The following is a 20,053-nucleotide window of genomic DNA, read 5'->3' on the forward strand; positions in this document are numbered from 1 at the left end:
GACCTTGCAAATACTAGCCAAATCAGTCCCTAAAAAGTGCAGGAACTCCCAAAGTCAATCTACAGTGGCCACAGTTAATCCAGGCCCTGCTGACCACACCCAGATAATATATACACACTGGTAACACTTTTTTTACAGTTAATGGTAGCCAATTTTTTTCATCAGCCCTCAGAATACAAACAGGTGTGTCCATACTGCAGCCCAGCAAGCAGACTAGGCCCACCTTTACCATGATTTGATTGGCTGCCTGGCCATCACTGCCAAAAAGTGACAGAAAATTAGGGGCAGAATAAAGCCAGACTTTCAGTCTGGGTTGAGTGTAACAGATTATTCTCTCCTATTTTTGTTTTTAATCTCTGTTTTTTCCTTATGGCTTATTCGACAGAAACAGACTGGTCTTTGTTCACTTTATTGGATCAACATGCATTGGCCCTCAGAAAAACTTCAGCAAAACTCCATGTGGCCAGCCTCAGTTGTGAAATCTCTAGGTAATGTCACCCTAACACAACCCAGATTATAATTTGAGTCTGTTATGTTAAAAACCAGGACAGAGATGATCTGTATGCCAAAAGATGGTTAAACTGGCCACGTGCTGGTAACTTCCCATGGGCTGCCTTTGAAAATAACCCACAAATGTCTGTCACTCCAGGTAACAGACCATGTCAGAAGGGGTTAACATCCTTCAGAGGCTACTTCAAAAAGGTAGAGCAGGAACCCAATTTTAACTTCTCTTACCACATAATAGCAGGAATATAGATAGTTCTCGTTTACTGACCACAATTGGGACTCGGAACCTGGTTGCTAATTAAGTGGTTGCTAAGTGTAACCACAACTGCACTTCATCTTACATCAATTTTCCTTTGCTTTACAGAGCTATGAATGTTGTAAACGCAAGAATTCATCATATAGTTATTTTTTCATCACTATCTTAACTATGAACAGTGACTAAACAAGGATTACCTGTACTTGTTCTGAAGTAAGAGAATTTAATGAGTTTAGTCTAGTGAAAATGCATCAGCTAACATGCCACACCGAAATATTTTTCACACTTTTGTAGCAAACAAGAACATCCATGATTGGGAACATCAAAAGCAATGTTTATTACGCTGCTCCTAAAGCTTTTAATTGAAACACTTTAGGTCTAAAAAGCTCAGCTTTTAGGCAGTTAAGATTTTTCTCTTGTCCAGGAAGTGTAAAATGTTAGTTTAACAACTTTCCCTAAAAAGTATGCTGACTTTAAAAAATGGCTGATATTTAAATCAGTTCAAATCTGTTTCTATTAAAATCTGTGTCTCTTATTCTATGAAATCCTGGAAGCAACTTTCAGCAGAGATAATGGGTCAGTCAGGGATAAACACAAGTCAATCATTTAAAAAATTAAAATTAAAAATAAGAAATAAGAAAACAAAACAAAAAACCCTCAAAAGGAGACTCAATGGACTGCTGGGTCTTTTTCTGTCATCAGTTTTCTATGTTTCTGTATTGTAATAGCTGCTTTATTATTACTTTTATTTTGAAAATGGAAAGCTGCCTTGCAAATTCTCAGTCTCATTTATAAATATCTAGTAAAGGCTGAAGGAATAGAATGGAGAAAAGCTCCATGCATATGCAAGCTTTCCCTGCTTTTTATCTATTTCCAAACCTTAGTTCAGGTAGTTCTCAACTTACAACAATTTGTTTAATGGTCATTCAAAGTTACAACAGCACTGAAAAAAGTGACATATGACCATTTTTCACACTTATGGCCATTGCAGCATCCCCATAGTCACATGATCAAAATTGGGATGCTTGGCAACTGGTTCTTATTTATAACAGTTGCAGTGTCCTGGGATCATGCAAACCCCTTTTGTGACCTTCTGACAAGCAAAGTCAATGGGGAAGGCAGTTTCACTTAATAACCGTGTTACTAACTTAACAACTGCAAGATTCACTTAACAACTATAGCAAGAATGCTTGTAAAATGGCGCAAAGCTAACTTAACAAATGTCTCACTTAACATAAAATTTGGGCTCAGTTATGGTCATAAGTCGAATACTACCTGTACAATGTTTCTTAAACTTTTTGCTTTCAGTATCTCTTCCCACTTTTAAAAATTAGGGAGGATCCCAAAATATATTCTGTTTGTTATATTTATTTTGTTTGTTATATTTATCATTATTTACACAATTAACACATTCATAAAATATTTATTGAATCATGTAAAAATAACAATATTAAACCTACTAGCTATTAATATAAATATATTTCATGAAAAAACCTGCATATATAATATACAATAAGAAGAATGACATTTTTTTTAATTTTTTAAAAAAATATATCTTCAATATCTAGCAAATAATTTTGCTTTTGGATGTCACCAACAAATGAATAATAAGCTACCCAGATTCACCTTGTTGGGGAGATAGGCAGCATAAAAAATTAATAAATAAAATAAATGTGACAATTGAAATATTGATTTCTAGTTGAAATATAGCTTGCATTTGCTACTTTTATTAGCATTTATTTATTTTATTTTATTATTTATTTTATTAATTGCATTTATATCCCGCCCTTCTCCTTACGGACTCAGGGCGGCTGACAATTGAATAAAATACTAACATATATACATACTTAATTAAAATTTGATTAAAACGAAATATTTAAATATGTCCAATTTAAAAGTAATTAAAACCCCCTTTAAAATCCCTCAGGCCAGTCCCGCTAGTTGGAACAGCCNTACAGGTCGGTGGGGGGTAATCTGTGGCAGGAGGCGGTCTCGAAGGTAACCAGCATTATTCACTGTAACATCTGTAATGAACAATGATTGGCTAAGTTTTCAGCCTATATTAATAAGCAGTTCTAATGCTTTGAATGCTTTTTGCACACACAAACTCAAATCATTTGAAAGTTTTCATTCCCCAAATGAAATTGGAAATGCTATTGTTTTCTAATTTAAGGAATTTGTCATCCACTACCATTGCCATGAACATTTTAGTATTTCTAAATTTAATTTATAATAATAAAACCTAACCCTGATTTGTTGAAACAAACACACTACATGAGATTAATTCTGTATCTTTTAAATTTTCTGTTGTGAAATAATTTTTAAGGGTATTTCTATTTCTGTTGCCAAAAGAAAAGAAACAGTGTTCATGCTGTGACTTGTTGGAAATTAGCTGACAGAATTTATCCTTGTGTGATATGCTGTTGTTCCTTGCTATTCAACAGTTTAGATTTGTCTGTAATTACTGCTGAGGTGTTTTTTTTTCCTTTTAAGTTGGCATGTTTGGCCAGTCATATAACTTTTTACTGAGGGTTACTTCATTATTAAGCAGGGAGAGCTAAAATGTAGGAAGGAACTTGTGCAATTTCTTTGAATGAATGTGTCACTCAAATCTTTCTCTTCCCACATTTAAAATGCTCTTAAACTCTGTTGGCTCCAAACACCTTAGATCTTAAGCCTGCATATCAAACCTGGATCTACCATCTGGGCCTAATTACTTACCTACACATTTCTAAAAATTAAACAGAAATCTATCTGGTTAAATGATGTGATGTATAAAGAACAATAATATTGTTTAATATACATGGATACTAATTATTACACCTGTTAAGTACTGAAAGAAGTGAAATAACTAAGTAAAAAAGAATGGCTAATCAATAATACCAGGGTTGTCCATTTCCTATTAACTCAATTTTATTTTATTCTGAAACATTTCAGTCTAAAATATGAGCAATAAGTAAGAGAAAGATATTCCATAATCTTTTAAAGTGACAAATATTAGTCCTCTTAACAAAACATGTAGAATCATATTTAAACTAGCGCTTAAAAGTGATATTGAAGAAACACATGAAATTTTGAGACTCTTTTTTTTTGCCATTCATTAAATCACTGAGTTCCCATCTAAGAAAGTACTATATTCGGATTTCAACTTAATGTAATCCAGTGTTAAAGTTTTAGTTAGGAAACAAATAACTATTCAACTAGTTCAGGGGTAGGCAACCTCGGCTCTTTTATGACTCGTGGACTTCAATTCCCAGAATGCATGGCTGGCTCAGGAATTCTGGGAGTTGAAATCCACGAGTCATAAAAGAGCCAAGGTTGCCTACCCCTGAACTAGTTCTATATGACAAAAGAGACTTGAGATTTTTTTGTGTGTGAACTGCAGTAAATATCGTAATCATTTTCATTCACATGGGAAAGATTATTTCTGAAACTATAGTATGAAAGTCTTTTACAGTGGCTTGTGATATAATATGTATGTGTAGTGCATAAATAAAAGAAAATCAAAACAATGTCACTAGGCTAAAGGAAGATCTGAAAGTATAGATCTAATTTATATGATTTGTACATAGAAACAAGTTATGACTAAACTACATTACACTTTATAATATAAACCAGTAAAATGTAGGTACATAAAATGGGGAATAGGAAAATTAATTTAAAATGCAGTTTCGTTCATAGACGGTTCAGGGATACTATTGGTATCTTATAATTATATTACTTTATTGTTTGTATGTACACTGAGAGCTTATGCACCAGAGACAAATTCCTTATGTGTCCAATCACACTTGGATTCTATTCTATTCTATTCTATTCTATTCTATTCTATTCTGATTACTTTGAATTGTGTATGAACAAAACTGCATTTTTAGTTAATTTTCCTACTCTCCCCCATTTTATATCTATATTTTGAAGGAATATATATAGTAGTTATATTCCATCAAAATACACACACACACACACACATATGCAGAGACAGAGCAGTACTAATGTACTTACTTCAGCTCATGATGCATTTCATCTCCCCCTGCCACACACACAATGTTGTTATTCAGCCAAAACCTTCATATAATTAAAAACCACAGGCACTCATTCAAAGTGTCAGATCAAAAGGTTAATGTGCTATGGTAGAGAGGAAGTACTTATATTATACCCTTGAACTTTTATTTTAAGTTTACAGCATTTAAAAACAAGTTAAGTCAAACTCTGGCCAAAGCTAATATTACATCATATGATTTAAAAACATTAATCATAGTTGTTTTAAATCAGTTGATCCAAATATTTGGCTTGGTGAAAAAAATCTTGTGAGGACTGGCTAGAAATGCACTTCTTAAGGCTGAATCTTAAACATATGAACTGATTTCTACTATTGGAAGCAAGACAAAGCACTATAAAATGTTTCTAGAATCTTCAGAAATCTCAAACAAAAAATAGTTAGAAGTCAATAATGATTTTTTTGTGAAGCTTGGAAAATGATATACAATCTGTATGAAATTATATGTTGTAATATCTTTCAGCTCCGAGGTACTGAGAGGAATAGAAAATGTTATTGAAGATGTTATCATGAGTTTGTCCAAAAATAAAGCACCTATTCTTATCTTAAGAAACAGATCTGACTGGGGAAATATACAGTAAGTAAATCATGCTTGCAAATGTATTATATGCAAACATTACAGATAAAATATTAGTTCTATATTTATATATTTATTAAATGTTATTACATCTGACTAAAAGTAACCTTGATTTAAATTGCAAATGACAAAGATAACATTATGAAAACTTTTGGTTAACAACCTATATTCTGAAGCATTAGATTAGACTAAAGCAATTCTATAGTCTTATAACCAGAATCTAATTCTGAACCTACACATGATCAACAAGGCTTCAATTTATTTCTGGTTTACCTGAAGTATATTTAAAAATCTTACTAAAATAACCTTTCCATTGAAATGCTGATGCTCTGCAGAAATTGTGAACAGGTATTTTTCCCTTTTGCTTCACCCCAAATCCTTACTGCAGGGCTTATGTTGACAGCTTTTAGCAATTTCTCCTCCCAGCAGGAGCTGTTCAGTTTATGAACAGAACTGGGGGTTGAAAAATATCTGTGTAAGGTAAGGATATGAGATTTTTTAAAACTTCAGAACCTTGTGTAATTTGTAGTGGGCATTGATCAAATGCTGTTTTTTGCACTCCTAGCAATCAGCTGAATGGAGTTTATATTAGCCAGGTGATTGATGTTCTCAGGAGAAGAGGGGGTAAAGCATGGAAGTGTCATTAGTAACACTAGCAACACTCCTTAGTAACAGGGAATGACATGGAAACAAATCAGCTGCCAATTAAGTGCTCACTATTCAGGAAATTAAATAGTGATTCAAACTGTTAGTTTAATATGGAAGCCAATGGAGATGGCTGACAGAAAAGAGAAAGAGAAATAACAAAAACCTAGGAAATAAAAAAAATGTTGGAAATTATAAATAGTGTAGAATTTTCATAGGGATTACTGAGTATAGGCAGGTCACTATGACAGAACTGAATCTCATCAACAGTGATCTAAAAATATAGAACTATTAATAATTGTGTCTTCTTTATTATCTATTTTTTAAATGTTTTAATTGCTATGAAAGACGAAAGGGCACTAGAAATCAAGATCTATAATACTAGTGAAGAGTTTATGTTTTCATTTCATTTATTTTTGTGTTTTGTAATTCAGAAATTAATTTGTAATTGATTTTAACTGTATTAGTTTGGTAATATGAAAATTATTATTGCTATTATTCAATTTCACATTCTTCAATTTTAGTCTACTAAAATTGGGAAGGGACCATATTGATGACAGAATTAAAACTTTATATTCAGAAATTTTCAGAAACAACAGCATAACCCAAAGCTATATGATAGATTAAACACTGCAACTCTAAAGCAGAATATTGAAATAGACAGCAATATAGTCTGACACAGTAAAAAATAATTTCCTGTGTTATAAAGCATATCTTATTTTGTTGTCCTCTTCTCATTTACCTTGCAGTTTTGCTTGGAAGAATATATTAATACCAAAGGAATTTGGTCATCATTAGTATTTACCATTTATATAGTCAATGTTAAGTAGTGTATATCATTATGCTCTATTTATATTATCTATAAGATTTCCAAACAGATTGTACAAAATAAACTCAATTTAATCAGACTCAAACACTTTAAGTCTTACCTTTAAATTGTCTTGTTGTCTTATTTAAAACTTTAGATACAAGTCGAAGAACTTTTAATACTTTATTTATGTTATTCCCGACCAGATTAATTAAACTCCAGTTTCAAATTCGTGTTTCTTTTATTAATCCTTCTTTGTAAGCCATTTCTGGGTTTAGATTCACCTGATTTCTGTTTATGTACTATACATAATAAAGCAAACCAAAATAATTTTATTTATAATGCTACTACATAATCACATTACTTAATCATATTCTTTCTAAATATGATAAAAACTGAAATTTGACTGTAATTTGTATCAAATTTAAATGATAAAGAGTTGAAGTAAGTGAAAGGTTTTCTGTGCAACCACTGAAGTAATATGAACTTAAATTAGACATTGATGAGTAACTTGCTCTGGATCCATTTTAGTACCTTGAGAAATCACAAGTTTTCTAAGGCTAGAAGATTTATTTTGATTTTATAATGTAGTGTCTTCTGCCACCTTAAGGATATAAAAAGTAATTACTTTGAACAGCAAAATGCAGCTTTAATAACTGTTTCCTAATAGCATAATCAAATATTTTGTATAATTACATTATACAATGCTTTGGAAATATGTTCTGTGGATTTAAAAGAAAACATTTGTCCAACTAAAAAGAGAATACATGAGCTCTGAAATTAAAAAAGCTAGGGTTACCGAGGCAGTGGTTTTATTTATAAATAAACACAGCTCAGGCATTTCAATAATCCAAGAATGGAGAAAGCATAAAGAGATATACTGTATTGCAGATCTATTCTGTCCACTCTGCTTCTCTCATTAGGCAGGAAAGGCTTGCAGGGAAACTGGATTTTTATTCATCTGAATGCAGAAAATCAAACCCTGTGGGTAATTGTGTTTGTATGTGTGTGTGTTTCTAACAGATTTATATAAGTATCAGCCAAACCCACTTCATTATGTTTAAATGAGTCCCATATTTCTTTATACTTACCCGTACAAAGTCTATGTCTATAGGCAATCTGCTCATAGGTAACAAATATAATCAGGTTTTCAATCCATTAAGTAAATGGGACTGTATATTTACGTGTTTCATTCTGGAATTTAAAAATGTTTCAGCCCCTTTTGCATAGGTAATAGTAACTGCATATCTTCACCAAAGTCATCTTCCTTGTTCCTATATTTATGAATCCTGTTGAATTCCAAAGAAAATTTGAGATTTGGGGATTTTCTCTGAGGTGACAGTTTGACTGAGGCCTTAGTCACTTCCTGGAATAGTGGTGGCAATGACTTGGAGGATACAATCCCTATGAAATCTTTCCCTGTGTAATCTCCCTGTATTATACTATACTGTACATTTCCCTATACTCCCATTGTGTACTCCCTGGGTGTTGATCCCGGGGTGCATCTAGTTTCACTGGGAGATGAAGCACCAGATGAGACATCTGGAGCTCCATTGGAGGAAGACAAAGAACAAGACTGGTTTTTATGTTTCAAAGCCCATATTAAGGGTTATCTTGAAATTGTAAATACAGTGAAACTTCAATATTTCCCTGCCCTTATTGCATCTACTGATAGCCATCTAGTGGCCTGGAAATATTAGGCTCAACTGTGATCATAAGTTGAGAATTACCTGTACATTTTTATCTTTTGTTTCTAATCTTTAATATTAAAAAATATTCTTGACTTGCATGCAATACTATCAATCCTGATTAATAAAATATCATTATTATTAGATTGTTAGTTCTTCTTTTAAATTCCTGATTTGGTTTTCAAAACTAGTTTTACAGAAGCTGTAGGTTTGCAGATGATATCGAATTGTACCACACAACAAATAAGAAGTGACAGCCCTAAATCAGCACCAAAGTTTGGTAAGTTAAAAAAAACTCAGCAATATATTGATCTATTTAGTTCAAAAACATTTTATTACAATTCAAAGAATGCACAAATGAATGGATCAGATCATTTAATTGAGGTCCACTTTTGTCCTCTTTGCTTCGGGATAAATTGTACAACAATTGTACAACAACCTTGCTTCAGAAAATTCAAAGCTGTGTAGGTCTATTTAGTAAGAATAATATAGAAATAAGCGAATTGCTAAAGTATCTTTGGGTTAAAGCTTCCTAGATATACATAATAAGCTAATCCTCTAGATTTTGCATGTATTCTTGTTAGCTTTCCCTCTGCATAGTGATATAATTATGGCATTGTTCCATTTGATAAGCAGAGATGCATTATTGCATATATTTTAAAGAAATCATAAGTCATACCAAAATTAATCCATCTTCATATTTTAATATATTTTCCATTACACCATCTATACTTGAAGCCTTAGCATTCTTCAACATTCTCACATTATTTATAACTTCCTTTTCATCCATTTTCTTTCACACTAATATTGTAAACATTTTTTTCTAGTTCCTCTCTTTAATGTATTTTTCCCATACAAAGCTTCTAGATCTCCAACTGCCCCAGTCACTCTTTCTATACTCTTTTATATCATTCCCAGTATTCCTATTCTTTTCATGCCACTTAGTTCTTTTCCCCCCCTTCTGGATCACATTTATTCAGAATATTATTTCCCCCCCCCCAGAACTTCTTCCATTATCACCATTCAGTTTGATACCCCTGCTCTACAGTATTTCCAACCTATACCTCAGTTCATATTTTTCTGACGTGTTTTAGTTCTTTCATTCAATCAAATCTTTATCTTCACTACAGTGCATGTATTCAACAATTGTACTCTATATTATCAGAACACTTTTTTCAGATTGATTATATACTTTCCGTTTCTCTTAGTTCCACAAACACACACTATAAGTATTTTTCTATTTGTTCATTTCATTTATTAATCCATGCTCTTTACCATTGACTCCTCTTTATTTCATATTGCAATCTTTCTATGCTATGGTTGTCACCAGATAAGTGAATAAATATTGATCTCCATTGTCTATTGTGGTTTTCATCAACTGAGGTGTTGACATAAAGCCTTAGTGTCAGATAAGATTTAGACTAGGTTGTGGTATCTTTGTAAATAATGCTGACAGTANCAATGCAGCTCGCGCAGAAGCGGCGTAACGTGGGAGTGACGAGTCCCTCCCAACACCGCCCGCGCGGCCGCATTTTGGACTAACTGGAGCCTCCGGGTGCTCCTCAAGGGAAGCCCCATGTAGAGAGCATTGCAGTAGTCCAGGCGGGAAGTCACAAGGGCATGAGTGACCGTGCGTAGGGCGTCCCGGTCCAGAAACGAGACATCTGGAGCTCCATTGGAGGAAGACAAAGAACAAGACTGGTTTTTATGTTTCAAAGCCTATATTAAGGGTTATCTTGAAATTGTAAATACAGTGAAACTTCAATATTTCCCTGCCCTTATTGCATCTACTGATAGCCATCTAGTGGCCTGGAAATATTAGGCTCAACTGTGATCATAAGTTGAGAATTACCTGTACATTTTTATCTTTTGTTTCTAATCTTTAGTATTAAAAAATATTCTTAACTTGCATGCAATACTATCAATCCTGATTAATAAAATATCATTATTATTAGATTGTTAGTTCTTCTTTTAAATTCCTGATTTGGTTTTCAAAACTAGTTTTACAGAAGCTGTAGGTTTGCAGATGATATCGAATTGTACCACACAACAAATAAGAAGTGACAGCCCTAAATCAGCACCAAAGTTTGGTAAGTTAAAAAACCTCAGCAATATATTGATCTATTTAGTTCAAAAACATTTTATTACAATTCAAAGAATGCACAAATGAATGGATCATTTAATTGAGGTCCACTTTTGTCCTCTTTGCTTCAGGATAAATTGTACAACAATTGTACAACAACCTTGCTTCAGAAAATTCAAAGCTTTGTAGGTCTATTTAGTAAGAATAATATAGAAATAAGCGAATTGCTAAAGTATCTTTGGGTTAAAGCTTCCTAGATATACATAATAAGCTCTAGATTTTGCATGTATTCTTGTTAGTTTTCCCTCTGCATAGTAGTATAATTATGGCATTGTTCCATTTGATAAGCAGAGATGCATACCAAAATTAATCCATCTTCATATTTTAATATATTTTCCATTACACCATCTACACTTGAAGCCTTAGCATTCTTCAACATTCTCACATTATTTATAACTTCCTTTTCATCCATTTTCTTTCACACTAATATTGTAAACATTTTTTTCTAGTTCCTCTCTTCAATGTATTTTTCCCATACAAAGCTTCTAGATCTCTAACTGCCCCAGTCACTCTTTCTATACTCTTTTATATCATTCCCACTATTCCTATTCTTTTCATGCCACCTAGTTCTTCCCCCCCCCCTTCTGGATCACATTTATTCAGAATATTCTTCCCCCCCCCCCCAGAACGTCTTCCATTATCACCATTCAGTTTGACACCCCTGCTCTACAGTATTTCCAACTTATACCTCAGTTCATATTTTTCTGACATGTTTTAGTTCTTTCATTCAATCAAATCTTTATCTTCACTACAGTGCATGTATTCAACAATTGTACTCTATATTATCAGAACACTTTTTTCAGATTGATTATATACTTTCCGTTTCTCTTAGTTCCACAAACACACACTATAAGTATTTTTCTATTTGTTCATTTCATTTATAAATCCATGCTCTTTACCATTGACTCCTCTTTATTTCATATTGCAATCTTTCTATGCTATGGTTGTCACCAGATAAGTGAATAAATATTGATCTCCATTGTCTATTGTGGTTTTCATCAACTGAGGTGTTGACATAAAGCCTTAGTGTCAGATAAGATTTAGACTAGGTTGTGGTATCTTTGTAAATAATGCTGACAGTAAGAAAAATACACTGTATGCAAGCACTTGAAGATAAAATACAAAAGATGCAAATGTTTCAGGTGGCAACTGTATGAAGTTTTGCTTTATGTTTCAGCTTTGTTTCTTAAAATATTATCTATAATCTACAAGATGATTCAGACAAATACATATGCAACAAAAAGGTAATAATCAAGTTTAGATGTATTTGTAAGGTTAAAATAAACATATACAGTTGTGCTTAAGAGTTTCAATATTTCTGCATAAATATGGTCTAAGACAGTGGTTCTCAACCTGTGGGTCGGGACCCCATTTGGGGTCGATCGACCATTTCACGGGGGTCGCCAAGCAAGGCTGTCCGCCATTTTTTTTGTCCACCATTTTTTCCCTTTTCCGGCGGGTGCCTTACCTCCCTTGGGCTGGGCCAGCTGGTGGTTGGCCTGTTCCGTCTCTGCCGCTTGCCAGCTACGCCTCGGCCGGTGCAGGGGGCGGAACCACGCATGTGCGGCGCTCCCGGGCAGGGAAAGTCCTCGACTTACGACCGGTTGGGTAGTCCTCGACTTACGACCAGTTTAATCCTTGACTTACAACCGGTTTAGTCCTCGACTTACGACCGGTTGGGGTCGCGGCATTAAAAAGGTTGAGAACCACTGGTCTAAGATGTGATCTGTTCTCCAAACAAGTCCGAAAACTAGAAAAGAAAAAGAAAAACTCAAACAAATGAGTCAAAAACTTCATATTTCTTCATTTATTTATTACATAGTTCTGTGTTTATCTTTATTCACTTTATCTTTTTGAGAAATAGTGAGGGTCAAGTCTGGGAAACTTTCTCAAATTATATTTCTGCCTCGGACTTAAACTTCTTTTATAGAACTACTGTCTTAGTAGTGAATCTTCTTCAGTATTATTCCTACTGCCAATTATAATTTCATAGAAACAAACCTAAAGAGAGTATCATATGATACTTGTGTTAGATGTCATGGCAAAAATTATATAACTATATCATTAGTATCATTAGTATGATGACATATGATGCATATGTTATCATTTTGACACTGTGGCTTGTAACAGATGCCTATGATGACTCCTACCCTGTGAGCTTATTTTGCAAAAGTGAATTAATTTCATAACAGCTTATTTTGCTGTACAAACATAGCCTCCGTGATAGCATTTCTATTGTGGCCTTCTTCACTACCACGATATTGTTTGAAATATTGAAGCAGTGAAGTTATTCATTGAAACATAAAATCTAGTTCACTATTCTGAAATATTTTTGAAAGTCGTTCTACCAAATATATTACATCTGAGATTACCTAATTAGCCTACAAGACTGCTGTGTTTTTAGGATGCCGGAGTAGCTGTTTCAAGTTTCAGATAAATTAAAATGGCTGATCAAATTTTGTTTATTTAATGATATAGTAGTAAGAGAATGAAGGGAATCATTTATTCCCTAATCAGATCCAAACTTTAGAGATGTCACGAGCAATATAGTAAGTTAACACACATCAAAAATAACATGTATTACATTTAAGTGTTTATCTAAGCATCTCAAAGCAGGATTCATCATTCTCGATGCCACTTCCTAAGCTTCTATCCTCTCTTATGGTAAAACAGACTGAAAGAGAAAATAATCAGCCCATTTTCTGGTTGCATAGTGGTCTGAATATTTTCCTCCTCATCTTAGCTCAACGTACTCTGACAACTTGTAAAAATTATTGTTGAAAAACTGCATAAGAATAGTCCTGAACACTCCCTTTGGGGATTTTTCCCACAATTTTCAATTATTTGGGTTCCATTTAGAAGAGACGAAACATAAGAAACAAGGAAGATGACAGAATAGTGGAATGATGTCCACAGGCAATGCTTATGGGATAACCTTTGCTAAATATTCATGAGTACTATTTTCTAAGTAGCACTGAAATCCCTTGAGACTGTAAATATTTTATTTTAAAACTACATTTTATTTTGACAGAGATATCTTTTACACCGATACAGTACTTTTTGGTAACCAGAGGGTTGTGGACAATATTATAAATGACATTTCCTGTATGCTCAAGATACCCAGAAGGACTCTACATATTGTTAAGTATTAAATGTGTCTTACATGATCTGTAATCTGTAAGTTTAGTATATTTTGGGGAGGAAAGGTATGAAATAATATTTTAATTAATTTCCCACAACAGTAAGTACAGAGAAACATGACAAAATACAAATAGAAAAATCATATCTATATCTAATGAGTAGATTTGTTGGCAGGTGCAAATCACAGAAGGGAGAAGAAAGTATATATTTGTGTATGTGTGTGTGGGGTGGTCTTTTGTCATTTCCTTTCTCTAATGACACTCAAGAAGTAAACTATATAGTATAGCCCAGGGGTAGGCAACCTTGGCTCTTTTATGACTCGTGGACTTCAACTCCCAGAATTCCTGAGCCAGCATGGCTCAGCATGGAAACTCTCCCTTTCTCCTCAGCATGGCTGGCTCAGGAATTCTGGGAGTTGAAGTCCACGAGTCATAAAAGAGCCAAGGTTGCCTACCCCTGGACTATAGCCAAAAGAAGAGGAAAAAAATCTTATTTGCCCTTTCTATGATTGTTCACTCATTCTATAATCCACCTTGAAAAAGAAACATTTCAGCATATTGTTTAAGTACTGTAGTGGAAAAGGGAGATATCATCCTCCTATAGCTCCAGCAAGACTGGCACTGCCAGAAAGCTCCTTCTCTAAACTTTCCCCATTTGCCAAACCAAAAAATGCAGTTGGATGATTTTGAGTGATCAGTTATTAAAGAACTTAAATATTGTCTAGGAAAGGTTTGGAGGATAGTGGTCAAATTTCTATAAATGTCAAATTGGTATGGAAATAAGTCATACTATTTATGAACATGAGGAAGTAGTTGCCTAAGACAATATTAAGTTCAGCCAATCCAATATAAGAACATAAAATTTCCTACATTAAGAACACTATTACATCACTTACATTTTTCCCCTATCTAGCCTATAAATAATGAATAGATACATTATCCTGGTAACTATGTAATTATTGTCTGAAGTTACTACTTTTTTTCTTTGCAGCTCTCCACTAGCAAAGGGTGCATTGCTGGTAATCTTAGTTATATTGAGGAGGATGGTACAAAAGTAAATTGTACTTGCAGTATCACAGTATGTATAATTCATTATATCCTGATTTTATATAAGAAAGGTGCACATTTCTGTATTCTAGTTGAAATACATAGATATGTTTTGCTCAATGCATTATGAGGCCTTGTAATTTTTATTCTGTATATATTTTATATACAGAATATATACATTACTGTATATATTCAATAAGATAAAATCATTATTTATATCCATTAGGTTTCTAATACGATAACCAAAGTATTGATGCTTGGGTATAATTTTACTGAACTAAGTATCTGGACTTTCTCAACTTGCACCTAATTATTGCATATCCTGGAAAAATCGTTTTCTGCACATGATGTAGTTTTCATCTTACCTCTGGGTTGTGAATGGTTTCTTGGATTTTACTAGCAAAATACTAGAGAGGGTTGCTTTTCTTTCTCTAAAGGATTTTATTTAGTTTAATAAACTCCCAAATCACAGAATATTTCTAATGTATGGGTCCATTCACCACTCTTAAAGGATGGTTAGAATTAGTGTGTTAATATATAAAACCATAGTACTTAGAAAGTAATGAAGAAATACTATAGTTAATTATTTTGGAAAAGACTTTTAGAGATTTATTTTTGCTTTTTATAGTCTAATTCATTTGAAAGAATGTCTTTCCTAAGTTTCTAAAACAATTTGATGTCTGTTTTTTTAGACACCTGTACCATCTAATGTAGAAGGAATAAGAAGTATCCTTTAAGCAAAATGTATAGATTTAAAAAAAAGTAAAAAAATAAAATGAAAACTTGAATATAAAATTTATTAAAGATTCCATATAAAATGGCAAGACTGATGCTAAAATAGTTTATATTATAATAACAGAAAATTATATAATATCCAGTAATTATGTAGTGCAATTAAATTCCAGTATATTTTCTTGAATCCTTTAACATTACAGATTTGATTACAGATGCAAAATTTATTCTAATTATAGAAAAAGATGCAACTTTTCAGAGACTGTTAGATGACAACTTCTGCTGTAAAATGTCCCCAAGTATAATAATTACGGTACAATTTTACATTTTACTAAGCAAATCCAAATATTCTCAAATAAATTGTCCAAATTCATTTCAATTGTATTTAGGACTAGTTTCAGAAATGAAACTGCATTGGTTATACAATGAGGTTGGCTACTGTAATCTGCAAGCATAATCTTGTTAATTCTCCTGGATACATTTCAGCAATTTTCAATACTATCAATTATGCCTCCTGTTAAAGACTTTGCTTAGGACTCGTATTTAAAATGGTTCTACTGATATCTAGACTATTTTTTGAGAAAATTGTGCTAGGGTGTTACTGTTCAACCACATGACATTTGTGCTTTGGGTCAGTGGAAGAGTTCATCTTATTTTCCATGTCATGTGAAACTACTAAGTGAAGTAACTCAGATATTAAGCATGCAATGCTAACAGCATGATGATCACGTGATCTTTTCTATTCCTGGGGTAACATGGTGGGATTATCATATCATCCAAAACTGACAACATGGTCATCACCATAAAGTCATCAATAAGGAATAATGTAAGTAGAATTATAAAGCCAAATATGGTGTACTTAGCAGCACTTCATGTCTGAAGGAATCAGGAAGAAGCAATAATCAGGAAGATCTCAAGAACTCTGGGTTTCCAAGTAAGGAGAGGTAAGACAGGAGGTTGGAAGTGTTATTTCCAACCATATGCTTGGTGAACCATATGTTTATGGTCAAACCACACAAGCCCAGCCATATGATTAGCTAATAACTGGTGCCCATTATTCCCCCAAAGTCCAAGTTTCAATCTCATATTTTCACAGCTTTCACACAGTGGTGCTATCACTCTCTAAGTGAAGGCTTAGAGTTCTTCTCATACTTGGCAGAAGTACTAAAAAGGTGCTAGTTCCGGTTAAATAGCAGGACCCATGTCTCCCTAGAGCAGGGTTGTCAAACTTAATTTCATTGAGTGCCGCATCAGCATTGCAGTTGCCCTCGGGGGGGTGTGTGGCCAGGGTGGGTGCAACCTACTGGGTGGGTGTGGGTGGAGTGTGTGTGGCCTACTGGGTGGGCATGGCCAGCTCTACATTGTTCGCATCAAGGGTGCCTGTGGGGGCCTGGGCAGGAGTGGGACAGATCTGAGGGTCTCTGGCAGAAGGGGGTGGGACCGGGGTAAGTGCCAAGGCATGGTGCGTTTCTTCATTCCTCACAAAGGGTGACACCTCCCCAGCATGCACTCAGGGGGCGGGGCCGACACGGCAGGAGCTAGTTCCTCGCTGTTTCTAGACGGCCTTGTGGAGCTAAGACTGAATGCGTTTCGGCATAGATGGCCACCACAAAATTATACATTGGCTCCCGGCCGGCCTGGGCCAGGCCCAAGGCAGCGGGGGCCATCCCCTCACTGTTTCCAGGATGGCTTCGCGGGCCGCATGAAACAACTTCACGGGCCGCATCTGGCCCCCAGGCCTTGTGTTTGACATGTCTGCCCTAGAGTCTTGTCACCTTTACTTCTTTCATATTCTGAAAACTTAGATACACAGAAATATATCATCTGAATCACTGAAAACCTTAATCAGAGTTTGATTATGGGAGTGTGCTGACACCTGCTGACTTAAAGCTCAGTCTAGCCAAAGTAGAAGCTTGGTGGTTTAAGCTACAGTATATCAGCAATGCCACATTGCTCTAAGGGTCAAGTGCACGCTTAGGAGGGGTTGCCGATTTATCTTTGTCATTAAGGCAAAATATCTTTCCTACTTAACAGAGATTTCTCTGGCTTCAATGGGCCTCCATTAGTTCCAACAACAATACATTGTTGGATAGCAGAGGGCTTTATATAGTGGAAAGAATGCATGGAAAGGGAAACACTAAAGTTAGGAGTGTAACTGAAGGTATTCTTGAGGCTGGTGCTTGTATGAAAGAAAATAAAGATACCGTAAGCTTTATTTAGAAAATAATTCACTGATAGGAAAGCCTCAGTTATTTTATCTACAGATAAAGAGTTTGTAGTGTGAGCTTACATTATGGAAAAAGAGTGGCCCAGAGAAGTACCTGAAATGTATGGTCAGAGTGAAAAGAAAAAGAGAACAAAGAGAGAGAGAGAGAAAGTGATGAAATCCCTGAGAATGCTAATCAAAAGGATACTGTATGTGTTACATAGAGATGTGCAAACTGGGTATTTTTAGAGAAGGAATGGAGATAAAAGCACAGAGTCCTCCTGATGACTGTCTCTGCATCCATTATCCATAGTGACCAGTAGGTTTATAGGTAAAGAAAGCTTGTGCACTCAGAGCAGAATTCCAGCTTTCATTGTGTGTTAATGTGCTGAATCCAGAACTTTAGTTGATATAAATTATGTGGGAAGAGTTACTGATACTATCTCTAGCCAGGAGTGTGAGTAGAGCACTGTGGGGACCAAGGCAAATCTTTCAGATGGGTGGTCACCTCATCACTATCAGCATTATACAATACCTTCCTCAATGAGATCCTCTTGGGATTTACCCAAATGTACTTTGAGACACTGGAAATAACTTTTTTTATTTTTGCAAGTCTTTTAAGTGATGATACCTGCCTAATTTGTATCTAAAAACAGGTATACCTTTTGGGCTTTCTAAAAAAAATCTTTTCATTGTATGTTATACTTTAATTCCCAGTTTTCACCCAAAAAAAAATTATACAGCTTTTAAGTATTAATTTTGTGAGTGTAGACTTTATTGTCTTTGTATTAATATTTCATCCATTTAATATGAACAATTGTAAAAAAAAATGATTATACTCATTGGAAGCTGAATTTAGAATTCTGTAGTAAAGAATTTTGCTGAGTAGAAGCAACCGTGTCTAAACATATATTGAAAAATGTGTCATAGTTATAAATATTTTAATTATTTCTTCAGGGAAAAGGTGTACCAGATATCAATACAAGACTACTAGTCAGAAAATTATGGGATACTTGTCACATACCAATTTTTGCTCTCATGGATGCTGACCCACACGGTAAGTATGGGGATTCTCTATACCTATTTATACCAGATGTCTAGCAATGTAGACATGGTAATGGGTATTTTCTGTCTGAGCATAGAGGAAGAATTCTTTTTCTGTTTCTCCCCCCATTTCTCTCTGTCTGACAAGGGATAGATTTCAGCCTTCCTATCCCCTTTCTTTTAGGGATAACAGATCGTGGTGGGGAAAATCCAAATAATCCATAAATAGCCGTAAATATTTAGAATAAACCTTTTGTTCTCAGTGATCAGCCCCCGATCACCATAGTCTCTCAAAAATATTAATATACTAGTATATATTATATACAGACATAAACACTCATCACACTAAAACTCCCTTTTTATGACCCTGTAATTTATTTTGTTTGAAAGGAAGCATGCTATGCAAAAAAGAATAAGAAATAGTAATCCAAAATGAAGGCCAGAAGAGAAAGGAAATATAGATCAAAGTAATTTATATAAATATATATCATTTGCTATTCCTTTCCGTGTCTTTGCCATCTGGCCTAGAGATCCAGTAATCTAGGTGTGGAATCTATACAGTGGTTATATTGTTGGGGAAACTGACTGCACTCTTCCACAAATTATGTTTTATGGTTACAGTGGTTTTATTTAGCATTCAACATTAATCCATTCATGAACTTTCCTCCTATCACAGATACAGTACTTATTTCCACTGTATTCAATTTACGTTATGTTTCTCCTGACATACTCAATTCTTATATACTGTAACAACATAGGCAGAAGTACCGGTATACTCTTTTTTACAAGCCATTTGGGTATTTTAAAAAACAAACTTTCATTCGCTGCTACAAACTACTTACTGCCCACTAGCTTTTTATCAGCATTAGATTTCTTAAAATTTCTACAACTATTATGCCACCTTTATTAAACATTTCACTGTGATAGACAAATGCATCTCCTTTCTGTAATCAAACTCCTTTCTTCTGTCGAACACAACAATCTAGTTCATTGTTTCTTTAATTTTCAAATCTATACTTCTTGTTGAATGTTGTGTAGATCATATAATCTACTTAACATTCATTACAAACCATCCAGGTTTTCAAGCAACAATTTATCTCCTGCAGAAGAGCCAAAGAAGTAAGAGACAATGGCAGTCATAGTGTTGTGATCCAAGCTAAGCTCTTTTTGTATAGGAGTAAGAAACTGATCTATACACAAACCAGG

General features: G+C 34.3%; 1 protein-coding gene across 1 annotated transcript in view; it reads left to right on the top strand.

The window, feature by feature from the left end:
• The first annotated feature begins 369 nt into the window (after positions 1 to 369).
• The window catches only part of SPO11 (SPO11 initiator of meiotic double stranded breaks), a 29,592-nt gene continuing 9,908 nt past the window's right edge, over positions 370 to 20,053 (top strand). Inside the window, exons 1-9 of the mRNA XM_015825420.2 lie at positions 370 to 488; positions 5,281 to 5,394; positions 8,727 to 8,815; positions 11,856 to 11,922; positions 13,710 to 13,818; positions 14,810 to 14,896; positions 15,558 to 15,591; positions 15,801 to 15,910; positions 18,761 to 18,860. Coding sequence (XP_015680906.2) covers positions 370 to 488; positions 5,281 to 5,394; positions 8,727 to 8,815; positions 11,856 to 11,922; positions 13,710 to 13,818; positions 14,810 to 14,896; positions 15,558 to 15,591; positions 15,801 to 15,910; positions 18,761 to 18,860 — 829 coding nt within the window. The remainder of the gene's footprint in view (positions 489 to 5,280; positions 5,395 to 8,726; positions 8,816 to 11,855; positions 11,923 to 13,709; positions 13,819 to 14,809; positions 14,897 to 15,557; positions 15,592 to 15,800; positions 15,911 to 18,760; positions 18,861 to 20,053) is intronic.

Source organism: Protobothrops mucrosquamatus, unplaced genomic scaffold (assembly GCF_001527695.2).
Source record: "Protobothrops mucrosquamatus isolate PMUCROS unplaced genomic scaffold, P.Mucros_1.0 scaffold2629, whole genome shotgun sequence".
NCBI lineage: Eukaryota > Metazoa > Chordata > Lepidosauria > Squamata > Viperidae > Protobothrops > Protobothrops mucrosquamatus.